Source organism: Erpetoichthys calabaricus, chromosome 13 (assembly GCF_900747795.2).
Source record: "Erpetoichthys calabaricus chromosome 13, fErpCal1.3, whole genome shotgun sequence".
NCBI lineage: Eukaryota > Metazoa > Chordata > Cladistia > Polypteriformes > Polypteridae > Erpetoichthys > Erpetoichthys calabaricus.
In genome coordinates this window covers 104,166,958-104,194,396 of record NC_041406.2, presented here as the reverse complement: position 1 = coordinate 104,194,396, position 27,439 = coordinate 104,166,958, and the positions used below count along the sequence as shown (strand labels likewise).

The window sequence follows — 27,439 nt, the reverse complement described above, 5'->3', positions numbered from 1 at the left end:
TTTGTAAACAGACAGACAGACATATAGATAGATAGAAGGTGTTATATAATATTAATAGCATAACCTTATACTAAAACTCAAGGTAGTTAATGCAAAGGTTCTATCGATAATATGTTCCTATGAAACAGATGCAGTTTATACAAATCAAATTAAAATTGAAACTATTCACACTCTTTGTCTTGTTTCTTGTTTCAGGAAGCATAGTGACACAGTGGTAGCCCTGCTGCTTCACAACAAAGAGGCTGGGTGCTCCCACAGTTGTGTCAGCATGTTTTGCTCATGTCTATGTGGATCCCCTCGACAGTCTAATGACATGGTGGTGTTAAATTGGCCCTGATGTGTGTGTGTGTATGTTAACCCCACGATGCACTGTTGATCTATTTACTTATTATCCGCGCTGGGATAGGCCCCAGCTTCTCCACGACCCTGCTCCAGATAAGTGGGTTTATAAAATGGGTAAATGGATGTTTCTTTTTCTATCTCTCTTTGATTTAGCCTCATGTCAATAGAGATGACACTCTATCTTATTTCTATTTTAAAAATTGTGGAAAAAACATAATGACACTGTCTCTCTCTGAGTAGAGTCTACATGTTCTCCCTGTGTGAGTCTGGCCTTTTCCTCCAACATTTCAAAAAACAAACGTGCTACGTTAGTTGGAGATCTTTCTCTTTTTCTCTGAATGTCCCCTGCATTGGACTGGCATTCAGTCCAGGGCTGATTCTTCCCTTGCACCCAAAGCTATGTCCTACCCATCTTCAACTCTGAATTGGTCTACAAATGAGTGACTGGAGAGATAATATGTATTATTCTCTCATTCTCCATATTTTCAGGAGGGTCCTGCACAACAGTCAGGTGGAAGGCACTGCAGCACTCTACAGTACAAATTCACCATTGATAAACAGTACAAGTAGGATCAGACACAAGGCAAAATCCAAACCATGCAGACACCTATACCTTCTAATACAGAGACGATTTAAAGACGCTTATCACCGTAATCATGCACGAAAAGTCAACACCTGAACATGGTGAGAACATGCAAATAAAAGTCCTGGATTAAAACCCATGACCTAGAGCTAAACCCTGTGCGTACTAATAATATTTAGTGTAACTTTGATCATTACGATTTACTAAACATGAAAAGCTACCTTTCCGTCCTAAGTGCGCGTACTTGCTTCTCTTCAAATCAGTGCTAAATAGGGGGATTATTTGTGACGCGAATGTTTTCTTTGATTTCTGGTTTTCTACCTCCCGCTGACAACTTCTGCTTCTTTCTTACCAAGAAACATGAAACCATTTTTTGGCCATGCTCTCTTACTGTATCAGTTAGGCAGGGCTTCAGCGGAGGGGAGAGCACTACAGTGAGTGACGTCACCTCTCCCATGGCGTCACATTGACGTCCTGCATACCAAACGCTCTATGGAGAAAGCGCTCTCACATAAATGACTACTAGCAATTGGACTTTTCTCAGTCCACAACCTCGCTTCTCTCTGCACATAAACAAAGCCACATTGGAGCTGCAACACGGCGCATCATTAGCATCACCAGTACGGACGAACCACTACAGGATCGCATCCATTCATTTCGATGCAGTCGGAGTAATTACTGCCTTCTATATTAACTGCAAGGGAAAATTCTGCTGCGACTATTATTATAATTATCATTTGCCCATTTTAATTATGCTGGACATCTACTCGCAACTTTTAGGAGGTGTATACCACATGTAAAGACGGAACCGCTACAGCAAGCAAGTAGGTATTAATCAGTTATTTGTGGACTTCGCGAAAGTTGCTATGGCTATTGCTAGAAAAGGGGACAACTGTTGCCTTTTCGAGAGAGAAAAAAAAGACAGAATATCAGTTATTGTTTTGTGTGTGTTTCTTTTCAACGAAGACATTTTCGGCTTTCTTGAATGTTTGTACTCGTGTCGAATTTGATTGGAGCCGATAAATGTATTCGAAACGGGCTGAAAACGTTTTCTATGTATTTAATTGCGGCGAGTATTCTTGCTAGTTGTCATGGAAATGGGATGCCACCCGGCTCCAGAGTGAGCGTGTTCGTGTGTCTGTATGTGTGTGTGCAGTACAGAACCAGTAAGAGTCGAGCGGGGCTCAGCACAGTGCCGCACGGGGTGCTCGGCAACGCTGTGGCCGAATTTGCGCGCTTGTTTCATTGGATTAAAACTGAGGTACAATTTGGTCCATACTCTTCACTGGTGAAACAGTATATTCTAAAAGCAAGATCCACCCTTGACATAGTACACCTTTCTTTCTTTCTTTCTTTCTTTCTTTCTTTCTTTCTTTCTTTCTTTCTTTCTTTCTTTCTTTCTTTCTTTCCAAAAGCTTAGCATTGTATTTTATATTGATGCTTAAGAAAAGACGATCTATAAACTCAACAGTTTCCTTTTTAAGGTGACCTGGTCGTATTATGATTGAAGTTTCATGTTTTATGCAGAAATATGGATCATGTTTGTTGCGCCACTAGAGTACTATGCCATGATTTTTATAATAATATATCTAAAATACCGCAAATGACATTAGCTAAGGGCAAAATATTTTCTAAATGTAAAGTGTTCATGCACTAACAAAAAGGCTGAGTTATCGAGCATAAAATAAATAAAACTTGACAAAGGTTACTTCCATGGTAAAAAACAAATCTATGAATGTTAAAGATAACGTTAAGGCTGCCCTTTTAGTGTGTCTTACTTAGAAGTGGGAAGGGCGACATGATGTCTTACACTTTTATTTTAAAGATGCTGTCAACGAAAGTACTAACTAACAGTGAGAAATAAGTTAAAAACTAGTTATACAAGGCTCATGTAAACTCCCGTCAAAGAGAATAACATTGCCCAGTCTCGTGTCCACTTAGGGAGTCTTTAAAGTTTTCATTCTCAAACTAAACATCTTGTTGTAGTTTTGGATCGTTATTACTACCGCGCCATAGGCTAATTATCAATTGTAAATTCTAGATATATGAAATAATTATGTGAAAGAATGTGCCCCACAATGGTGTCTAGGCAATGTTCCTGCATTGTAGACTCCATCTCCCCGCAAAACAGAACTGGATAAGTAGGTTCGAAAGTGTGTCGATGGAACTGTCATAACGGACTCGTATAGAACGCACAGTAGACCCGTTGCACCCTGGAAAGTGTATATAATGTACATTGTAGTTTATAATATGCAGGATAACGGATATGCGGTTGTACTCAAGGGAAAGAAAGAAAGAAAGAAAGAAAGAAAGAAAGAAAGAAAGAAAGAAAGAAAGAAAGAAAGAAAGAAAGAAAGAAAGAAGCAATATACAAACTCAATCACGAAAAAAACATTTTAAAAAGTCTTTTCTTACGAATATCATATTATTAAGTTATGTCTTTATTTACGCAATATCTGAACTATTTGATATAAACTCAAACAGCAGAAATTGGTTCTTTTGATACTTTGGAACACACTACGTTTTCTTTCTCATTTATTTGTCTGCAAGTCTCTGTCTGGATTATTGAAGTTCAGAGCTGCTGTTGTAATAAGAAGGATGTTTAAGAGAACATGGGCTGTTCCTTGGAAACCGGCTGATTTACTTCGTTCTGCTAGACATGCCGTTTAGTATTGGCGTCCTTTAGAAAGTTGCGCTGATATCCGATGAAGTGACGGTGACCAGATTAGATAGATAGATAGATAGATAGATAGATAGATAGATAGATAGATAGATAGATAGATAGATAGATAGATAGATTCTGGATCATAAACTGACAGTAAATTATTATGGACTGATATAACAGATATAAATGTCACCTCAAAGGTTCACTAGTTGACATGGTAAAACAATATCTAAGTCCAATACAATAAAATTAACACTCTTCAAAACTAGACAGTAATGTGTTGCTCATATTTGCCATTGTGACACAAAGTCCGTTCTAAGTTAAGTTTTGCATTTCTTAGTAAACTGGTAAGCCGGACAGGAGTACAATTATCTCAGCACCTTCGTTTTATGGAAAAAAAATAATACTGACTTTTAGCTTTGTGTTGAAATGCAATTGTTCTTTACCACATACAGTACAGTTTTTTTTCTTTTTTTTTTGTTTCAAAACGTGGGCACGAAGACGAGGAAAATGATGTTTCACTTGATAGCAAAAAGAGAAGTCACAAGTTTCGTGTGCCATCGCATGAAATGAGAAAATAGCCTCTTAAGCAGGCTCTCGATTTTCGAGTTTTTCGTCGTATTCTTCGAAACTGAAAAAGGACTTTGTTCCCTTCTTTTTATGGAACAAAATTCATTTCTCAGAAGAGAGGTGGCGCTAAACGCTTAGCGTTTACAAACCTGTGGAGTCGCTGAGAGGCTGAAGTTAACTGTCGATCGTTCGGCAGGTTAGTAGAATGGAAGCTTGAAAGTGTCGTACCTTTTGACAGGCAATAAAGATATACTTCTGGAATAGCTAGAACAACCTGTCTATTTTGGCTAATTATTTCTGTTTATAGCACAAACAGAATTTTTCAGAACATCATTCACTTGGTTATACTACCAATTTCAACAATTGTATTTCGAGGGTTGAGAGATCTTTTGAGAAACTGGTAATGCCAGATATTCTCGACAACAGCCGTGGTGACGTTTCATTATCAGAATGTAAATATACTATTATTAAACCTCCCACTATACATAGCTTAAAATAATATTTAAAATAGGTAGTCTGCACGTTCTAATAATACAGTCTTCAAAATGACGAATGATCAAACTTTTCTTACATCTGAAAGTTGTGCTAATTCTTTAAATTTTTATTAAGCCAAGCCAATTTTATTTACCCGCATTCAATGTTTTCCAATCTTAACGTTAGTATCTGCGCCGTTCTTCAAGCTATGACTGTATTTTTTATTTGTTGGCTATGCTACTTTTATGGAGGGAAATCATTGTTCTTCTGCCAAAGCTGTAGGTAGAAATTAACATTTTTCGTCTGCCTTTAGTTATTTAAAGAGCTTAATTTCAAGGTGCCCGTCGCAAATATGTCACATAAATTTAAAAAATATTCCGTGGCATGTTTAGCTGTACTTCGTTTAGCCGATTATTACTTGTTGCACGGCAAAATTAGTAAGTTTAAATTACACTTGTGCCAAATTGGTCAAATTAACACTTAAACGTATTGTATAAGGTCAATGATGTTGTATATGAACTTATAATGTTTGTATGTGTCATGTTCAGCTAATAAAGTTTACTTACACAAATGCAATGTTTTATAGAGATAGTATGAATGACGCACTATACTGATACAATGCTTAATTTTTATGTTAAACTTAGATACAATCAACTGTGTTGACACTAGAACCAGTTTTTATAGTTTTGCGTCATTGAATTGATGTTGATGATTTAGGCGACTGTTTTCGTAGTGACACCAAACCAAACGTGCTTGGTTTCGTCACCGTCATCACTCTGACAACTCTATAACACGAGCTTTAACTTACGAACGGCAAACAGCAGCGGGCTGAGCTAAAGCACTGCAACTGCATAACATTCTGGGGAGCACAGCCGATAGAAATCAGATCCCTCACTGGAGAACACCTAACAGGAACAGATCGCGATGGGGGCTTCCAACTTTTAAAGAAAACCTTCAGGTTTTGTCAAACTGTGAACAGTGTGGGACACTTTCTTAACTTAATGGAGTGGGCAGCATGCAGCTAATTCTTTTTTTATCTTAATTCACCTTCTGTCATCTGTTTGGATTTTTGGATATAGTATTTAGATGATGGGATGAGGAATTAAGATAATGAATACGAATTTATAGGGGTACTCAATTAAATTCCGCTAATTGTAATATTTTGCGGGTGGCCGCGGATCCTCCAGTTACGTCAGCACCGTTTCAGTAGAATAGCCGTCCTCGTTTAACAGTTAAAAATCGAGTGGGAGTTTGAAATACTTATAACTGCCTGAAACTATCAGCTGATTAATAGATATTTGTATGGATTCATATATATGGACTCATTCGAGTTATTCAAACTAATTTAACACATCACTGACCAGGGTTCATTACCCTTGAATTATCAGGTATTGCGTTAGCCATGTTACTAGATTTTTTTGGATTATTTAATTTCATATTCGGTTTTAAAATCTAATTATAGAAACAATTTTAATTACTTGGTGTTAGTTTTTCCTTGTTGCAATTTTCTTTCTTGACAGTTTGTGCACAAGTTTTATCTGAATTCCCAATTCGAACAATATAATCCTTTTTGCTGTAATTGGAATTTTCTTTTCTTTTCTATTTTCTCCGTTTTTCGTTGTGCGTTATTATTTATCCTTTTGTGATGTTTTACTTGTTTTATTTCTCGCAACATCGCACTTTTTGTATGTATGCTGTAGTTAACTTTAAAGCCGTTTATGTTGTTCTTCATTACCCTTACAACTACTGATTTCTTATTTATTCGTGAGGGTGGGGACATTCGTTTTGGTGCACGACTCAAGTTATTATTATTATTATTATTATTATTATTATTATTATTATTATGATGATGATGATGATGATGATGATGATGATGATGATGATGATGATGGTGATGATTTCCTCCATGTCCTCTCATAACTTGTTTATTTAATCTTTTACCTGCAGCCTCCGGTTCGGAAGAGCACCCCCAGCCGAGCCCCGGCGCTCCTGCCCATCATCATACGGAGAGCTCCGCAGCATCTGAGGAGTCCATCGAGTCCTCTGCTCACCCTCGTCTCGTTCGACCTGCTGCGGGGAAATCAACCACAATTCAGCGAGCAAAATACCAACCAGGTAGTGAAGCACCACGTGTCATTCCTATATATTACTTGATTTTTTTTAGTTCAGATGTCATTAATTAAAAACATTTGTAAAAATTAAAAATTCGATGGATTTGAATGTATTTAAAGGCTGAACTCAGCCGTCAGTTCCAAGTTTAGCTGCCGGTGGACAAAAACATGGCGGTTACTGTAAAGTTAGTTGTAAGTCAAAAATGTATACTCCAGATATTTTTGAGAGGTTGTACATTGTTCACGGTAGAATCTATCTATCTATCTATCTATCTATCTATCTATCTATCTATCTATCTGTCTGTCTGTCTGTCTGTCTGTCTGTCTGTCTGTCTGTCTGAGCATAACAGCAGGCACCCACAGAGGAAGGCTAGATAAATACAGTGGCATATTCATTCAAAAATTATTATTTGACCATATTCAAGCTGTGCGTCAAAAACTAATCACTGCCTACAAACTGACAAAGTAATATATCTTATGATTTATTTGCACAATACATTTTGTCTTGGCTGGGCAGCTTTAAAAAGCAAACATTTGTCATCCTCTATTTTCAATCTACCAGGTTTGTAAAGATTATCCCAAATATTGCAACAATAAAGCAGTTAATTGATTACTTTTACATAAGAGCATTTAACATTACAGGAAAGTAAAAATTGATGTCTGTCTTCATGGTGTTTATCTTTTCTACTATCAAGTTAGTCCACATTCTGTGTTGTGTTGAATGTACTATACCAAAATGTATATGATTATGTTTTTTTAATAACATAGTCTCTGTTTTAATGTTCAACTTAACAGATGTTGAAATATGGCAGGACAGGTTACCATTATTAAAGATATCAGTATCATCCTTTAAAATTATTTTTATTTGCGCAACAAACAATACCACAGAGCACTTGGTCAGAAGACACTAACAACAGCATTGTCTCTTTCCCACAAATAATGAATGAAAATAATACTATTGCTTTCGACCTTTCCTTTTGCAGAGAATAAATGTCAAATTGTCTCATGAAAGTAAAGGCAAACCATAGACACCTCAAGGCCTTACTGAGGGAAAAGTCAGATTAAATGTTCAATTCATTTGTCTAGACTGAAATGAAAATGTTTTGTTATTTTTCAGGGGACTCTTGTTTGTTTTTTATGTGTGTGTATTGTTACTAAACATTGTTCTTTAATTGAGCTTATTTATTTCATCATCCATACTTTTGTTTTATCTGTCACTTTAGATTTTTTTTTTGTTGGGTCTCATATTTATTTTCGCAATTAATTTTTGTTCATAGATCAATGGCTTACTGAATATGAACAAGCCTATTCAGTTCCTGGAGAGGCTGCATTTTGGTCAACTAGAATGCGCATCTCGAGGTTAGACATTATTTTGAATTACTGATTAACTTAACACTGTGCCAATTTAAAACAATTTAATAACCCTGTTCCTCCGCTGCAGTCATTATAGACCTTTGATCTGCTTGTGTTTCTCAAATGGTTTTGTGTTGCTTGTTTGGTGATTCTTAACTCACGAATTACTTTGCAATTGAAAACTGGAATTGCTGATATTAGATACGCTCTGCTTCTAAAGGCATATAGAAGAAATAAACAGGTATAATGAATGAGTGGTGGCCTGAATGTATGTATACTTCTCCTGAAACAAATGAGGCAACATTGTGAGAAAGGAACACCCATTGACAATTCTGAATGACATGTTACACACGCTTGATTTCTGAATGGGGCTTCCTGAATGAAAGGAAGCACTGGTCAGTTGTGTCAGCCTTGCTGTACATGTATTGTGATGTCATCTGCATACTTTTTTCCAGTGTAGGGTTTGCAGTGAGGATGTGGCGGGGGGATGGGGGGGTTGCTACCTGTCGCTAACTGTTTCCAATTAGAAATTGTGACTCATGCTTTAAAAGTACCTTTTAGCTGTAACCAGTGAGACAGAATACAGGATGCAGTATTCTGATGCCTTTAAACACAAAGTAGTTATTATTATTATTATTTTTAGAACAGACATAATTACCACATTTTGCGTTTTATTACTGGAATTCCTCATTATAAATCAAATATATTTTTGAAAACTGATAAATTTTGAAACCATATATACAGTACCTGGCTGTCTCCTAGTTATTTGTTTTTCCATAAGAGAAACGACTAATGCATGCCAAATTATTCTGTTTTTGTCAGTTATTTTAAGAATGTTTTGCTTGAATTTTGTAAGTTTATTGTAAGGTTTCAAAAATGGAAAAAACAAGCACTTATGATTATTATTATTATTAAATTAAACATATTGTTAAGAAATATATACCGACTTAATATTGGAAAGAAAACTGCTACTACCTAACCTAGACAAAAGTCAATCTAACTTACTAAAAGTAATAATCAAGTAAAATAACCGCTTATTTATATTGTACATACTGTATTCATTGTAGTTTACTCTCATCTATTTCTTAAAAGGTCTATGAGTACTGCCCGCATTTGATTTTATTTCATTACTTTGTAAATGAGATTTTAGAACACTTTTCACTTTTGAACGTGTTACGTTTTCAGTTGTCAGTTTCCAAAAACTGATACACTGGAATACGTTCTGATCGACGAAAGACAGGGGGAAAAACCTGCTCCAAAGATTTAAACTGAGAATAATAGTTTCTTTTTTCCTTCTCTCTTCTTTGTTTGGATAATCGTATATTTATCCGTGACAAAAGTGAAGCAGTCGGCTTGCTTAATATCTTTTATGATGTTAATTTTTAAACCGGTTATTTCGTTTTAATCGGATTCCTTAGCGCCAGTTCCTTGCTATTTGATAACAGCGATCAGATTCAGGACTACCTAGCTGCAGGGATGTTTGATGAGAGAGCGTGGCTTACCCCTTTCTGCACTGTAATCTTTCCGCCAGTTCATTTTGTTTCACTTTGAGGCAACGACTTAAAGAAAGGAAAAGAAACGAAAAGCCGCCGAGACCTTTAAGCTGGAGTGGAGTGGAGCGAATTGAAGTCACGTTAAGTCCGACGGCTCACTTAACGCTCACCTCAGTAGGGTTACATTGGTCGCTTCGTCCCCTCTACAGGTCAGCTTCATTTTTTTCTTTATTGATGTTGCTGTCAGGACGATACTTTTTAACGCGTTTTTTTCCACGTAACTTCTATTTCAAGGACTTGTTTGTTTTCAGATGCTTCCAAAAGAGCAGCGCGGCTCCCTTGTCGTACTGAAATGCCTATTAAAAATAACGCGCTGCAGTTACAGGCGGCAATGATAAACACACACGACCTGAGGCATCACTTCTAGGTCCCTTTGGACTTCGGCAAATTTCCTTGCGGGCAGCATATTTTAAATTGTCTTTTATGTGTGTACATATTAAAACGGTGAAAGCTCTGCCAGACCCGAGATAAACAGTTACACTTCTCCTGGCCCACGTTTTGGTGATAACAACAAAGGGCGCTATAAATACGATCATATATACACATACGCGATAAAGACAGAAAGCGAGACAGTCAGAAAGTGATCAGTCACGTATTTCGATTAGATAGCTATATAATGCGCTATATTAGATAGATAGATAGATAGATAGATAGATAGATAGATAGATAGATAGATAGATAGATAGATAGATAGATAGATAGATAGATAGATAGTAGCCAGGATGCTGTAGTGGCTTTGGACTTTAAACACTAAGGATGGCAGGTCAGTCATTGACTGTAAGCAAGTGAGCTATGTAAAAGTCACTTTGCAATTGTAAAAGAAAAAAAAATCTGTAAAGTTTTAACGTATCCTGAACTTGTAAGCTGCCATTTGTAGCGCTCTCAGTCGAATATAAACCTAAGATAGGATGGAGGAATAATTCTGTAATTCTTTATTTTCGAAACCTTTTTTGTCCAAAGCAAGAGCAAACTTTGCCTGGCACCAAAAACCGACAGTCACCCTCTTTAGATTTGTAATTCAACCTAAATGTATGCCTTTAGACCGAGGAGAGAGAAATGGAGTCCCCAAAGGGGTCAACTGAAAAACAGTAGACAATCCAGTCGAGAGCTAAATCTGGCAGCATTAGCCATGGTGTCCTATTCGTTTGGTAATAAAGCTCCTAACTATTTCAATAAATTGCTGAGGCAACTATATGTCATGAATTTATTAAAAAGCAAAAACGACAACAACATAAATTATGTGCACCCAGGAAAAGTTAAACTGAATAGACTCAGTAATTGACAGCATAAGATCAGTCTGCATTAATTCCTTTATGTAATGCCTTTTATGAATTTTCATTATAATGTTAGTCCAATATATTGATTTATAATATCCAATATATTTATTTATATCTGTAACTGAAATGTAGGCAACTTAAGTGATTTACCTGAAATCACACATTGTAATCGGGCAGCTTGGCCTCAATTTCATACCATCCTGAAATCTTTTGAGCATTGCTAAATAGTAAATGTGCATGTTTTTTTATATTTCTTTTTGACTGTATTCTTCCACAGATGTAAAATTCATAATCATTATCAACAAATTAAACCTACATACATATGTATATACACACAATTGCATGGTAAATTTGTATATAGGCATGGTGAGTGTTCATAAATGATGGTAAAATTCTTACTTGCATGAGCTAATCAACATAACATATAAAATAGTTGTATAATTATATAAAATGTTTTTGTGTGTCTATACAACTATATATATGTCTACAGTGGAGGACAGTCTATAAAGAAAAATATTGTATTGCAACATCTATCTATCTATCTATCTATCTATCTATCTATCTATCTATCTATCTATCTATCTATCTATCTATCTATCTATCTACAGAACTTTTCATTTCCATGTGTGTACTGTCTAATTATGTATCTTAAAAATATTCCTTGTAAATGCTGCAGCTGTCATGAGTATCTGAAAATATCTCAATGAAAACTGTAATAATTTTTCTTTACCTAAGTTGTTTTATTATTATTATTATTATTATTAATAATAATAATAATAATAATTGAAAATGTAAAAAGGCTAGTCAAAGTTATGATCTACAATCTGTATTTCTTGTTTAGTGTCCTGTTTTTTTAAAATATTAGAACAAATAAGTAATGATAATAAAGTTCTATATTTGAAAGAAGCTCCTTGTTCAGTCTTGGTTGGCTGATCGTTTTATATACTGAAGCAGCTTGTACTACTGTGCTTGTACAGCAGTGCAGTTAAATGTTAAAATTTTCATTTCACCCATAAGGAGTCATCCTGCTACAATTAGAAGCCTCAGTTAGCGTTCACAGGGCCACGACTAGTTTAGAATGCAGCACAGAGCAAGTCACTCACGCTGCACTCATGTTAACTGTCCTCAAGTGCTTAGACTGAGTAAGGCTGTCCAGACAGTAGGATCTCAGTTGGACACAGTGAGTTGTAGGAAATGACGCCTTTTATTTAATTTTCCCCAACCTGTACAGGGTTTTCAGCTGGCAACTTGAGTGTGCTGGGGGTAAAACATTCTAGAAAAAAAAATTCACTTGTCAACTGGAGCGCTATAAGGGTACAGATACTAAAGCATGTTAATGTAGAGAGAGGCCAAATGTGGAGGGAGATTTAACCCAGACACAAACATGTGAAACTCCCCTGGTAGAGCAGAGTTGAGGTTCACTGTGAATTTAATGAGATACATATGGGATTTTTGTTGGTCCTTTCTTCCTGCCTGCCTCCCAGGGAGGTAGTCACTCTGTTGTTTTGCTTTTTTTATATTAAGTATGTCTCCTCTGACTCCTCTCTGGTTTTCTTTTAGATATGCCCTGTGTGCAAGCCCAGTATGGCCCACCACCTCTTGGCTCCAGCTATGCCACCCAGACCTACGCTTATGCGGGCGAGTACAGCTCTGATGTCATGAACCCGGAATACGCCAAGCTCGGCCTGGACCTGGCTGGCACGGAGATCACTGCAGCCGCCACAACCTCCCTGCCCAGTTTTAGCACCTTTGTACAAGGTTGCTCTGGGAGCTATGAGGTGAAGCCCTCTTGCCTTTATCAAATGCACTCGCCCCAGCCTCGATCTTTAATTAAACTGGAGGAAGGCCACTATACAGTGCCTCCTATTCAGCAATCCCAGGCAGAGGATCCCATGGCCAGCACCTCCATGTATTTCAAACAATCTCCGCCATCCACACCAACCACCCCTGGTTTCCCGGGACAGCAAGCTACCTCGTCTATGTGGGATGAACATCACCCTTTGCCGCCAGTCACACAGACTTGTATGGCATCCAGTCACTTGGCGGATGCTGGATCACTGAAGTCATCATCTCTAGCCACCCGCTTCCCTCTCTTTGCTTTCAAACAGTCCCCCCCACACACCCCTGTCTCAGGCAGCCATTTGTGCTATGAACCCAGCCTAAGCCTTCCTCTAGGACCAGAGAGATCGCCCTCTTCATCGTCTTCAGCAGGGCAGACTGGATTGGAAACACACTTGTACCCCCTGCACCTGGGAAAAGGTGGTGGACTGCACTTCAGCCCTCTAACTATGGGTCAGAACCCCCAGTTACTTGGAGACAGTAGCCTTCCATCACCACCAAGCCGTTCCTCATCATCAGGAGAGGGCACATGTGCCGTGTGTGGAGACAACGCTGCCTGCCAACACTATGGAGTGCGCACCTGCGAGGGATGCAAAGGCTTCTTCAAGGTAAAAGACGATTTTCTAAATTCACTCAGCTTACTTTTAAAAGCATGCCCAGCTGTGGCAGTGTTGTAACTGCAGAGCGTCCCCCTCAGGCCAGTCTCGGTTCTCTTCTTGTGTATAAAATAGGCATCATAGCTGTTGGACATATTTAGATGACAATACTGAGTCAAAGCAGGACTCAGAGCTGTGTCTTAGCTGGGCGCATTAAAAGAGCTCAAAGCGTTCAAACCAGAAAAAGACAAATTTGGAGGCATACCTTCTGGGGCCTCATATATTAAATCTTGAGTTGTCCTTCAGCGTTAATATGAGCAATAAGGGAAGAAGCGGCTAGTGAGGCCTTAATAGGGGGTCAGAATGCCTCAAAGTGGCCTTCCTTTGCACATTGTTAACACAGCACAGAGCTCTGAGTGTCCAGGCAGTGTCTGGCATCAAATAGCTGTGGTTTGTGTGGTAACCGGGGTGCACAAGTCTAAAATGGGTGCTTTACCTCTTTGAAAAGCAAAATTATACAATGGTTGTAAAATCTAACAAGCGGGGTAAATTCCTTATTACAGTGCACTTGAAAAATGCAACAGCCCCTTTATTCTGTCATTGTTATGAAGCAAAGAGTCAGCAGCACATGATTCATTGGGTAGTGAGTGACCACGTCTCTTCTTATCTGTACTTGGTCTACACCGATCAGTTAATGAGTTCAGAGACACGAGACAATGACAAACCGTACTGCGATATTTCCAGACCAGGCTGCAATATGCATATCCATTTTTGACCAGGAAATCTGAACTAAGAGACTGCCTTTGTGTGATGATACGGTGGCACAGTCCTTCTAAATTCTGTCATATTAATTTGTCTGTCTTGCATGCCAGAACAGCGTGTCTGTCGATAGGCAGGCCTGGGGGATGTGGGCTGAAACGATGTGTTCTTTGCTGCTAGAAAGTCTCATGACATTTCATGTTTATTTACATTGTCAGTTATAGCCTAACTAGAGAGATGCACAACAACACCATGTGCCACATCGTCACAGGCCACACTCAAGCAGGATCTTCTCTTTCTATGTGTACCAGCAGTGCAATGCATGTACTATAATATTTAAAAGCAGAAAATAAAATTAATCAGAATAAATATTAAAAATACACTATGTTACATAAAATTTAACTTAGATTTATTTACATTACAGTACATACACACACACACACACACACATACATACATAGACATCATACATATGAGTCCAGTGTGAAGGACATTGTCGGTGATTGTAAAAGTCTTTCTGTGGCAGACTGGCTTCCCAAACAGACAATAAATATTCAGTACCATTCCAACGTTTGGACACACCTACTCATAGAAGAGTTTGTCTTTGCTATGTATTATTTTCAACATTGTAGAATAACAGCAAAAATATTAAAACTATTAAGTAACACATACAGAATAATGCCGTGGTCATAAAAGTAATCAACAAATCAATACTCTCCTATATTTTAGATGCATCACAATTGTAACTCTTTGCCTTGATGGCATCTTTCGCAAAGAAAAATATATTAAATGTAGGATAAAATGTATAAATGTTTGCCTGTTCTTGGCTGAGCTGTTCTTGCCATATCATGGACTGCTACAACCAAAAACAATGACCTACCTTGTCACAACGCAACTAATTGGCTCAAATGCATCAATGACAAGAGAAACTCCTCAAATCAACAAATATTATATTAGACAGGCTGATATAATGATTTTAGTTCAAAATGTCAAATAAAGTTCTAAATAAAAACTGCTTGTTTGTTTTAGAGGTTCAAAATATTTTAATTTTTCTTTAAAAAAATCATTAAAGGCATCAAGCTGATAATTTATATTTGTATTAAAAACACATATTAAGTATCCAAGCCTATTATTAAAAATTAAAATATGATTCTTTAATTTTTTTTAAATAATCAAACTATTAGATTTTACAGTTTTTATATTTTCAGATTCATTCCTTAACTTTCACAGTGGTATACTTTTTTAATATAAAAAATTAACAATTTAGAGACAAGGGTTTTATTGGTTTTAGAATGATGAAACCATGTTAAACTTTTATTTTTCAAAGTATATCTATATGTTACAAACTACACTCATTAGTAGAAAGGTAAGGCATTATATAAATTTACTGTACTGAATAGGATAGATAAGGCACTATATACAGTAAATATACTATATTGGATAGATAGATAGATAGATAGATAGATAGATAGATAGATAGATAGATAGATAGATAGATAGATAGATATGAAAGGCACTATATTAGTTTAATTTATGACGCCCATATTGTTATTTTTCAATTAGCTTAATGGTGCTGTTACTTTCCACCAAAATAAAAAATAAGTCCAGCCCATAATGAAAATGAAAATATCTTCATTAAGCATATTGTTATCACTAACAATCAACACCACTCCCACTGTATTTATATTTAGTTTTCTTTTATCTTGAGTTTTTCATAACAGGAGGACAAATAGCCGACACACAAAGTCATAATTAAAAAGCTAAATCAGAAGAATTTGTCAACCATAATATTGTTCAGTGAGCCAATTTAAACTGACCTATTTTCAGTATTCTGCCTGCCACAAAAAGGGCTATTTTTTTTTTTGCCTTTAAGTCATTGTGCTTGTCAAGCAGACACTGCTGAATCAGAGACGCGCTGGGGTTGCTGGGTTTATCCCGGAAGCCTTTCAATTTAAGCATGAAGTATTAGCACATGTTACATGTCATGGCTGTCTCTTGTGGGCCAGAGTGTTATTGTGAGGGCTTCCAGCTGACTGCCATTAGGAAGACAAGAGGAGAGCTCCCCACTTGACCCTTTCGTTATGAAAGCAGCACTACCTGCTAGGCAGACGGTTTATATATTGGAAATGATAAATATAATTTTATTACATGGCATAGCACATGATATTCAGTCTTACCCACCTGTCCTTAGTGCTGAAATATTTGTAATTTGTCCCATAGGGGTTTGTTTTGAACTTTTAAACAAATTTTTTGATGAAGAAGCAAACTAAGAATCTCTTTAATCTGAAAAGGTAATTATTTAAACAAGAGAGTAATCTTTAGAAATATCATTGATGATACCCATCTTAATTAAACTGCAGTCCTTTATGGACAGATATGCATGTCATCTAAAAAGAAAACTTTGCATAAAATGAATTTCTGTCACAGTATTATTGAAATATTGAAGTCATGTTAGTTACAGATAAAATAAATTTAAATGTCTATGTCAGTCTAGATGATATAGCATTGCTCTGTTCTCTTTGTACAAGGCAGTTTCTTAACTGATGCCCAGTGTTGCTAGCTTAAGATCTGTGGCTGCCCAAATTGCAAGTGATATGAGTAGGTTCAGTAAATGGAGAGACAAATGATGGCATATCTATGTGTTTATAAATACAGTAGATGTATCCACCCATTTTTGCACCCGCTTAGTACAAGTAGGGGTCATAGAGGGCTGAAAACACTAGGTATAATCAGTGCCAGTTGTAAGTTATTTTGTGTCGTAGGCCAAGCCTATTAGTGCGCCAACCAACTGTTCGGTAGCTAACCCGTGCAGCTGGGTTTTTCCCCCTTATGATCTGGGCCTAATTCGCCATTATGGTGGCACCGGCCTGGGCATAAGGCATGGGGTTTCACTTAAATAGGCCACCACCAGGCTCTCCAACAAACAGCCACCGTCACTGACATTTGGCTAGTTTGGCTAGTTGCCAGTCACCTTAATGCACACATCTTTGGCATGGAGGTGGAATATTGGAGTACCTTCATAAAAATCCATGACAAAAGTGAACAAAGTGTATACAAACAGAGATTGGGTGGGGAATCGAAGCCCCTCTCTCTTCGGGAGTCGTGAAACTGAAATGCTACTCACTGTGATACTGTACTCTGTTGCCATCTAACAGAAATTCAGTTAAAAATAAAGCTTTGTTGCCATGACAATAAATTGTTTTAACAGAGCTATAACAATGCATCAAATAATAATGATTATAAACAGACATCATGGAATTCTATAATATTAAGTATGGATAATTACATAATATAAACAATAAATGAGACAATATATGTGTTTTTATACAGTAACATAACTTAAAGCAGAACAAATTAAACCGATTATTGACGTGTGTTAAATTTAAGCTGCATCTTGTTTTTCAGTCAATTGCTATTTTTTGGGAACACTTCCACCATGTTTACAGTTTTGCCATGACGTTAAAATTATGAATGAACCATTCTTACAATAGTTTTTTCTTTTTTTTAATAAGTAACATAAAACTATAAGACATGTTTTTCTGGCAGCTGTATGGTTATAATTTGGCATGCTTGGAGCCGTACCACATTGTTCTGAAACTTTCCAGTCACGCCACGGGGAGTATAAATGACTAAATTTAATGAAGCTTTCAAAATGGAAGTTAATTAAAAGCAAAGAATTGTCCACTTCACTATGGTTCAAAAACAGATTTCTCATCTGGAGATACAGAAAACATACACTGGTTTGTCGTTTTAAAACTATAAAACCTATACCCTCTTTTCTTATTTCTTCCCAAAAGCATAATATTTATTACAAAGATTAAAATATTAGCTGTATGCATATTTACTCTAGGACAGAAAATAATGCATTGATATTTTCAGGGTAGGAGCCTTTCACATTTTCTCCACATAAGAGCTCTGCTGCCTGCTTTAATCCATGCATTCATTCACTCATCAAACCCCAAAATGGACACGTGGGTAACAGCCCAGCTCTGAGTTACAACTTTTGCAACTGTATTAGTTCTTTTTTATGTCTTTACTCTGTCAAAAATTAAGTGATCATCTAATTTTACTTTATTTTTCTTTTTTTTCTATTTTATCAGTCAGTTGCCATGACAATACTTCTTGCTAGGCACAGGAGCTGCACCCTATGCACGTGACGTCATAGCCGTCAGCTGTTTGAAACTGAGCCACATGCTAAGGGGTGTCAGAACCATGTTTAAAAATAAAGCTAATCTTAAACAAATCACTTTCCAAAACCTTAAATAACCTTAGCAAACTGTTTTGCTTTTGGCCAAGCATTTTTTTCAACTTCATTACTTAGCATTTGAACTTTGCTTCTTCTAGTGATTCTTATAGGTTTATATGGTCATTACCGTCATGTGTACAAAGTGGAGTGAAATGTGTCCTTGCATATGCTAAACATCATGCAGCAAGCCACCGCTCTCCATTTGACTTGCCTTAAAATCTACGCCATTGACCTCCAATGACTGTGCTGGCCTTTTATTTAATAAGATTGAGGTGGTCATGACAGGCTGCAACTCCTTCAGTACAATACAAAAAGTATCCAATTTATTTTAATATTATAAATCTGTTGTTCCAAAAAAAAAGGCTCCAGCTTCTCAGGCCTATAATTGAATTAAGCATATTTGAAATTTTGTTTTACGAACTGATTGTTTTAGACCAGTGGAAGCCGCTTCTGCCTCACTCATCCTCACATGTCTATGTGGAGTTTGCAATGTTTTCTTCATGTCAGTGCATCCTTGCCTCCCATATCCCAAAGACACACGTGTCTGGATAATTGGTCATTTTAATTGGCAGGTGAGTGACGGAGCCATGTGACAAACTGTCACCCAGTGTTGTCTGATGGGCTCTGGCAAGTGGTTTGAGAATGGAATGTGGTTTGAAATTATCACTCCAAAATAAATCACTGAATGTTCGGAATACAAGATTATTCCATTTACCCAAAACACAAAGTAACAAGCTTCCTAATTGTTTTTAATATCATTAGCAATGTGAATATTCTCTCTCTGTTGACAGGTGGGAGATCAGCAATGTGGGATTTCACTTTTCTGCAACATAATGTCTGTACTGTAAACACATATGTACAGTATTATAGTGTACTTTGCATAATATGCAAATCATATGTTAAAAATTGTTTTGCTGATTTCATGTGTTCAGAAGGTTAACAAATAGTTTTAATTCATTCCTATGAACATGAAAATGACTTATAAGCAACTGAACAGAATTTCTTTTTCTACAGCAACCTTCCCAGTAGGCTAGATGGTCAGCTTCAAATGCTATGTCTGACTGATTTACGTTCTTGCGGCTAATGCCCTCCGTACTTTCGTAAACGTCCACTCCAGTCGCTGTCCAAGCCTGCTAAGCCCTGCCTGTGTCTCTTACACACCTGATCGTTTTTGCCTTTTCAGATTTTCCACAGGTTGACAAAGGGACAGTCCTGTACACCTCCATCATAGAGTTTCGAAGATACTTGATAGCTGCCCTTTTTGCAATTCATTTTTCCCTTTCCTGTCTTTACCATTTGTGTTAAAAGCCATAAAGGACAGTGAAGGGTTTGTTAAACAAATAAAACAAATGTTCCTGCTGAGCCGGACCTTTAGAGTCTGGGCCATATCAATGAAATGGCATTCAGTTAGTGGCTTATGTTTTCTTAGAAAAGTGGTATGGCATGAGTTAGTGCCCTCTGTTTACCTTTAGCTGCAGTGTCTATGTCTCCACTGGCATGCAGATAAATCCCAAGATCATCGATGCTGCTGGGTCTTGTGTCATTGAAGATAAAAGAATTTGCTCCCTTTGCTCTTTAAATTGTGTCTTTCACATTAATTGAAAGCATTTCCTCCCAACATGAGCAATATGCTACATAAAAATTACTCACCAATTCCTCCTGCCTTTGATGTGCGGGATCTTTTAATGTTTGCAAGCTGCCTTTAAAGAAAGCAAAGCTGGCTAGTTTTAGATAAACCTGCCATTTCTTCTGCCTTTGGATCATTCTATCCAGGTGAAAAGTTGTGCAGAGAAGAGAAGCTCACTCCGTCATCCTGCCTTGTTCACTTTTCCTGTATTCCTTAAACTGTCGGGGTCACCTCGAAACTAGCGGGTTCCTGTTCTGTTTCCATTAAATTCTAAGACATTCTTTGATTTAAAAAAAAAAGGTGAAATTTCTAGCCTTATTTTTTGTGCTGTACGTGTAGAACATACATTTATAACAGATCATGATGGCATTCTGGTCGCTGATTGGCTATCTCCTCTAGTGCAGACGATGAGCAGCATATCATTCATTATTATTCTCTTGTGTCATCATGTTGATGACAAGCATTATTGTTATTTTTAAACACTTGCATTCGTGTTTATCTATTTTTTGATTGCACAATTGTTTCTCCTTGCTGTATGGAGTAACACATGTTGAAATGTAAGCAGCTATTGAGAGTGCTCAACAAGAGTTTTAAACTTCAATCTGTAGTGAAGGCCAGTGCCAAAGTGAATATCAGTTAGCAGAAACAAGCACCCTGAACCATGTAAAAAGTAAAATACATATAAAAAAGCACCAAAGTAATGTCTTCTGTTTGTACGTCATCACTAAGTATACAAATACAGTCACTTAAACATTTGGTGTTTTCAACTCGTGTTTGTAGTGGAAGCCCGTCAGTCAAGTTCTGATTCCTATTGGGAGTTACTGGAAAAGGGCATTTGTGTGAACATTCATACTTCCCTAGGGGATCCAATCCATGTCTTTAAGTACAGGTTAATTTATTACCTTTACATGAAAAGATTCCAAATAGCTGCAAATAGCAGTAGGTGAAGTGCAAAATTCAGAGAGAGGAGAGCGCGGTTGGGAGCATACATTCATAGCCCACCACACGATGAACCACCTAGATTGGGACTTGAGTGCAGTGGTTGGCACCTCCGCATCCCACAGGAACAGTGTGAGGTTTTTTTTTTGGTGGCTGGAGTGCCAATCCTGCCACCAACTCCCAAATTTTCCCTGTAAGTTTGGAGGACCTGCTTGCAGGGCTGGATGCAGATTAGCGTCATACCCAGGACAACGCAATTGCAGGTTAGCATCGAAAAAAAAAAATAAAAGTACTGTAGGTAAAGGTTATTTTCAATTAAAAAAAAACTAAGATTTTTAGAGATAGCTGAACCATTGTGTCTCTAACTGTCTTTATATTTACCTGTTTGTTCCTGCGAGGTGCAGTGGTCATCGTGGCTCCTTATTGTGTGCATTACATCTGGTTTGCATCCTTTTGCCAGGATCTAGTTAAATACCTTATTCATTTTGTTTACTTTTCTGGATTATCATTTTTGCAATTATTATTGTTTATTTTTATCAATATTATTGTGATTCCGTTTTGTTTAAAATCGTGACTTGGGCTCTGCCATTTTATATATTGCATTTCATGGGCATTGCCCTATTGTTCATGGCTACAACGCCTATTGCTGCCGTGTGAGCTGATGGCTATGAGACACGTAACGTCATCATGCTTTCAAAACACACGCAGGCTGACGTCCAAACTTGGCATTCATTCTACAGAAAAACTTTTTAATTGTCACGTACAAGAGAACTTTGACAAAATAAAGAATTAGTAGAATTGGTTTGGCATCTACTTTTGGAAAATATTTTGACCAAGAACTTTCTCTAGTTTTTCAATGTTAGTTCTTCTGATTTCTGTGCCATGCCCTTCTTAGTGTAAGCCTCCAAGCTGTTGCTTATTTCTCTGTTGCCAACAATATTTAATTCATGTTTGGTTGTCTCCATGTTTAGTACACCTGTACACCCTTGACTGCGTAGGTTAACTGCCCACATCCCAGAGACGCAAACATGTAGTGCAGACCTAATAACAAACATCAGAAAAGTCTGAGCTGTAGACTGTGGCACATGGCAGATTTATGCAGGTTTTATGAGTTGCTCACTTTTCCTTTAGTGCCATGACAGAACTAAATCTCAAACATGCTAAAGCGTAACTGCTGGAAAGGAGTTGTTTTTTTATAGATTAGTTATGGTCAAGTGTACAGAGTACAGTGCAATGCTTACTTGAATGATTTAATCAACATGCAACATGTGACCACTTTCAAATGCCATGATTAGGGAGTATAACTACATATTTATTTACGTTATTGTTAAATTACTGCTCACACAGTTACAGTCAAAATAAAATTCATTTGTCTCTGATCAGTACAGAATGGAGATAAAAATAAAAGTAAAATGAAAGCCAAATTGTTAAACTTAACTAGCTCCATATGCCCCATAAATCTGAATTTCTTCTATTCTTCTACCCATTTTCTTAACTTGCTTTCCCATTTGCAGACTTGCAGAGAGCAAGAACCTGTCCTGGTAGCATCTAGTGCAAGAAAGGAGCTAACACAGCTCATCCCAGGGTGTGCTTACTCTTAATGAGACGGTCCAGAATCGCTAGTTAACCTATCACGCACATTTTCAAAACTGATGAGAAAAATCAGATTTACTGGAGAAAAAATATACAGACAAGGAGAGAACAGGCGAAATCCACAATCACAGTAATTACCGTAGGCCAAGAAGACAACACAGCTCCTTGGAGGTGCGAAGCAGCAGTAGGAACCACTCTGCCATCATGCTACCCACTATATTTATGTAATTAAGATATTTATAGGGGCTTTCTTCATTATCTAGCCATTTATTTTTATATTGCACCATCCATATCATTCAAAAGTTATCATTATCTATTTATTTTATATAGCACTTTTCATATCAGTCTATCTTTTTTTAATCCTTTCGTTTTCCATTTATTTTATGTAGAACCTTTTCTATCTAACTATCTCGTTTATGTAGTACTTTTCATATCTATCTATCTATCTATCTATCTATCTATCTATCTATCTATCTATCTATCTATCTATCTATCTATCTATCTATCTATCTATCTATCTATCTATCTATCTATCTATCTATCTATTATATAGTGCCTTTATCTAGAGTGGTGGCTCTGAGGCTAGGGATCTGCACTGGCAATCGAAAGGTTACCCGTTCGAATCCCGTAAATGCCAAAAGAGACTCTGCTCCGTTGGGCCCTTGAACAAGGTCCTTAACCTGCAATTGCTGAGCGCTTTGAGTAGTGAGAAAAGCGCTATCCATCCATCCATCCATTTTCCAACCCGCTGAATCCAAACTGGGTCACGGGGGTCTGCTGGATCCAATCCCAGCCAACACAGGGCACAAGGCAGGGAACCAATCCCGGGCAGGGTGCCAACCCACCGCAGAAAGCGCTATATAAATGCAAATAATTTTTTATATATCTATCATTTATATAGTACCTTCTTCTATCTATCTATCTATCTATCTATCTATCTATCTATCTATCTATCTATCTATCTATCTATCTATCTATCTATCTATCTATCTATCTATCTATCTATCTATCTATCTATGAGCAGACAAATCAGGGTTTATTCCTGATTCTTCTTCATTGCTGAATGGCACTTTGCTTGAAAAAGTGGATTCAGAAAATTGATGCACACATACACACACATATGCTCAAATTGCAAAAATGGCACTCAGGATCACATTTCAATATTGAAGTTTATGCACACTATGAAAATTTTTAAAAAATTTTAAGTAACACACCTTGGTTTCTTTACTGTTTTTGTTGTCTTATCCTTTATATTTCTTCTGCCACCTTGAATACTGAGATACCTAAGGTTGTGGGTTCAAATCCCACTACTGATACTGTGTGACCATGAGCAAGTCACTTGACCTGCCTGGGATCCAGTTGGAAAAACCAAAAGAAATGTAACCGATTGTAATTGTAAGAAGTCCAAAACTGGGCAAACAGCGGCCCTCACTTCAACACTACATAGCCATCTTACAGTTGATTGCATTGTTTCTTTTTGCCAAATGCCCTTCTGAGAAGAGTCTTCTTGCTAGACGTTTGCAGCACCTTATGCCAGTCAACAGTGCAGGCTCATTCGTGCTTGGCCATAACCTGTTACTTTACATATATAAACCATAGTTCATTTCACAGTGAACATCATCCTAAGGTGCTTTGTTAGTGCAAAGCTACAATACAATTGCTAATATGTAATTTTTCAGTCAGAACACAAGCAGATGTAGTGACCCACTGAAGGTCACACAGTTGAGACAGTGATGGTGACTGTCCTGAACCCTAGTAAAGCTATATTGAGCCTTTCATAGTGAAAACACAGGGTCCCACAGTGATATGTGTTTTCTTTTAAATGCAGTGTAGTTGCGTATTAAAATACATTTTTGTTTATCACTGCACCAGACAGTGTTGATATGCGGCATTTTGGTTTGGACACAAAAGTAAGAATTTCACTGTGCTCTGTATACATGTCAGTGCTATTACAACTCCTAAAAATCTGGTATCAGAAAAGATCTTATTTTGTAAAAAAAAAGAGGGCCTGTAAGTAAAAGAAGTAAACATGACAATCTGAGTCAGAAATCTTTTAGAAGATGAGGACAAAACAAGAAGCAAGTGCATGAAGTTTCTTGTGTCACATACACACACACACACACACACACACACACACGCTGTAGTATATGCTACAGGAATGTCCTACAAAAGTGTTGTTGTGTCAAATGCTCCTTTATGGGGACAATTCTCATTTACTGTAATTAAGAAATAACCCAGTAGCATACTATGGTTATCACTGCTGCTTTGTTTTTTTGTTGTGATTTGACAGTCAAGGCCTGCTCATTGCTGAGATCAACTTAGTTGTCTGCTTTTTGGAACCCCAGTGTCGGAGTTGGCCATTCATTAACACTAGCTCATGGTAATTTAGTGTGATCAGTTCCTAATACTTCTAAGTTGGGCAATTGTGTGTGTGTGTTTAACTACTGATATAAACTTATATTTATATTTAATGCATTGGAACCTTGTGTTTTGAGTTAAAATGTGGGAAGTTAAGGAGTGTTTGTCCGAAAAAGTTTTAAATAGGTACATTCAGAGGACCTGTATATATGATGTGCTTTATTTTACATCTCTTTTAAACTTTTTATAACTGTTAAATGCCTTTAAACATGTATTATTATTATTATTATTATTAATATACTTTTTTATTTCAAATTCTATCTACATTTAGAAAGGGGCTATATTGATATTTCTTTTACAAATATTCAAATATATATGCATGACCTGGTAATCAGATTTAGAAGATATATAAGAAATGTGATTGTATCAGTTTATAATAACTTCTAGTTCAATTATACCATTGGTCCATGGAACTTGCTCGGTCCAGCTGTACAGTGGATTCATAAAGTATTCAGACACCTTCACGTTTTTCACATTTTGTTATGTTGCAGCCTTCTGCTATAGTTGTTTACCTTCATTTTTCAACACATCAAGCAACACTCAATAATCCACAATTGAAACAGGATTTTAGGGATTTTTTCAAGTTTATTAAATTAAAAAAGGTGAACTATCACATTGACTCAAGTATTCAGACCCTTTGCTTAGTACTTGATTGAAGCACCTCTGACAGTGATTCCAGTCTGGAGACGTCTTGGGTTTGATGTATCAAGCTTTGCACAACTGGATTTGGGAATTTTTTACCATTCTTCTCTGTAGATCCTCTCAGGCTCTGTCAGGTTGGATGGAGACTAGGTTGGATAACAGCTGTTTTCAGGTTTCTTCACAGATGTTCGATTGGGTTCACGTCTTGATTTTAACTGTTCCTAAGCTATGCCTGTGGTATCTTTGTTTCGTGATTAGGGTCATTGTCCTGCTACAAAGTGAACTTTCAGCCCAGTCTGAGGTCCAGAGTGATGTGGAGCAGGTTTTCATTAAGGATATTTTCCCTTTGCTCCATTGAGCTTTCTCTCAACTCTGGCGAGTCTCTCAGCCCCTCATAAACAACCTTACAACATGATGCTGCCACCACCATGCCTCACTGTTAGAATGGTATTGCACAAGTGATGAGGTCTTCCAGGCATGACACTAACCATAGTTTCATCAGACCAGAAAAACCTGTTTTTCACGGTCTGAAAGTCCTTCAGGTGTCTTTTTGCAAACTCCAGGAGGGCTTCCATTTGTCTTTTACTGAAAAAAGCCTTCTGTCTGCCCACAATGTCATAAAGCCCAGATTGGTGGTTGGTGATGGTTGTCCTACTGAAAGTTTCTCTCATTTCCACAAAGATTTTCTGGAGCTCAGCCAGAGTGACCATCGGGTTGTTGGTCACCTCTCTTACCATGTCCCTTCTCCCACCATCACTCAGTTTGGCTGAGTGGCCAGCTCTAAGAAGAGTCATGGTTGTTACAAATATCTTCAAATTTAAGTATTACAAAAGCCACTGTGCTCTTGGGAACCTACAATCCTTCAGGACATTTTTGCAGCCATCCATAAATCTGTGCCTCAACACAATCCTTCAACCTCATGGCTTGGTTTTTGCTTAACTGTAGGACATTCTAAGAACAGATGTGTACCTTTTCTAATCATGATCAGTCAATTGAACTGACAGCAAGTGGACTTAAACAAGGCGTAGACACGTATCCATGATGATCAATAGAATTGAACGTACCTGAGTGTCTAAAGTCCTGTTTTTTGCTTTGTCATTCTGGAGTATTCAGTGTTGCTTGATGAGGGAAAACAAACAATTTTAACATAAAGCTGCAATAAAACAAAATGTGAAAAATTGAGCGGCTCTGAATACTTTGTGAATCCATTGTTGGTGTACAGGAGTACATCACTAGCTGTTAAATCAGGAACCAGCTTTTAGGTGCCAGTCCATCACAGCCCAGACACTCAGGCCAGATCAATTTTGAGTCACCAGTTAACTCCTCCGTGTCTTTAGAACGTGGGAGAAAAAGCACAGCACCTGGAGAGGAGTCAAACTGAACACCGTTATACAGCTGATAAATGATCATTTTATGAAACAGATTTTTCCCAGTCTCAGCTTTGGAGAGCTGATCCAGGTAGACCAGTATAAGTCAAACATACACACCTATACTCGTTGGTTTACAGGCACCTAACAAGCAAACCTGGGGGAATATTCATGTGAACCTGGGAAAAACATGCAAACTATATAAAGAAGGCACTCCATTCTGTAACTCAACCCAGTGTATGACTGTGATATCCCTTTGTGGCCTTTTTAAAAGACATATTCTTCACCTTTAGGTGGGTGATGGCAGGCCAACTTAGCGAGTCATGCTGTGTAACTCTGTTGGCCAAGACTGTTTGCTGATTCTAATGCTCAACATGTTGTGACTGTGGCCAGCATCTTTATGATAACAGAGTTGATAGATCATCCTCTCCACCCACGCCAGGCTTCCCACGCAGATGTTTCATATTAGGTGGCAAATTACAGCA

The 27,439-nt window shown here is 37.4% G+C and overlaps 1 protein-coding gene across 4 annotated transcripts in view; it reads left to right on the top strand.

The window, feature by feature from the left end:
• The first annotated feature begins 1,387 nt into the window (after positions 1–1,387).
• Positions 1,388–27,439, top strand: part of nr4a3 (nuclear receptor subfamily 4, group A, member 3) — a 72,698-nt gene continuing 46,646 nt past the window's right edge. The window contains exons 1-4 of one of the 4 annotated variants that reach the window (XM_028817405.2): positions 1,389–1,749; positions 6,582–6,749; positions 8,023–8,104; positions 12,489–13,375. In XM_028817405.2, the coding sequence (XP_028673238.1) occupies positions 8,041–8,104; positions 12,489–13,375 (951 nt within the window). In that variant the 5' untranslated portion in view covers positions 1,389–1,749; positions 6,582–6,749; positions 8,023–8,040. Of the gene's footprint in view, positions 1,750–5,466; positions 5,615–6,581; positions 6,750–8,022; positions 8,105–12,488; positions 13,376–27,439 lie in introns of those variants that run through there. The other 3 variants (XM_051935950.1, XM_051935949.1, XM_028817404.2) reach the window with 3 other exon arrangements.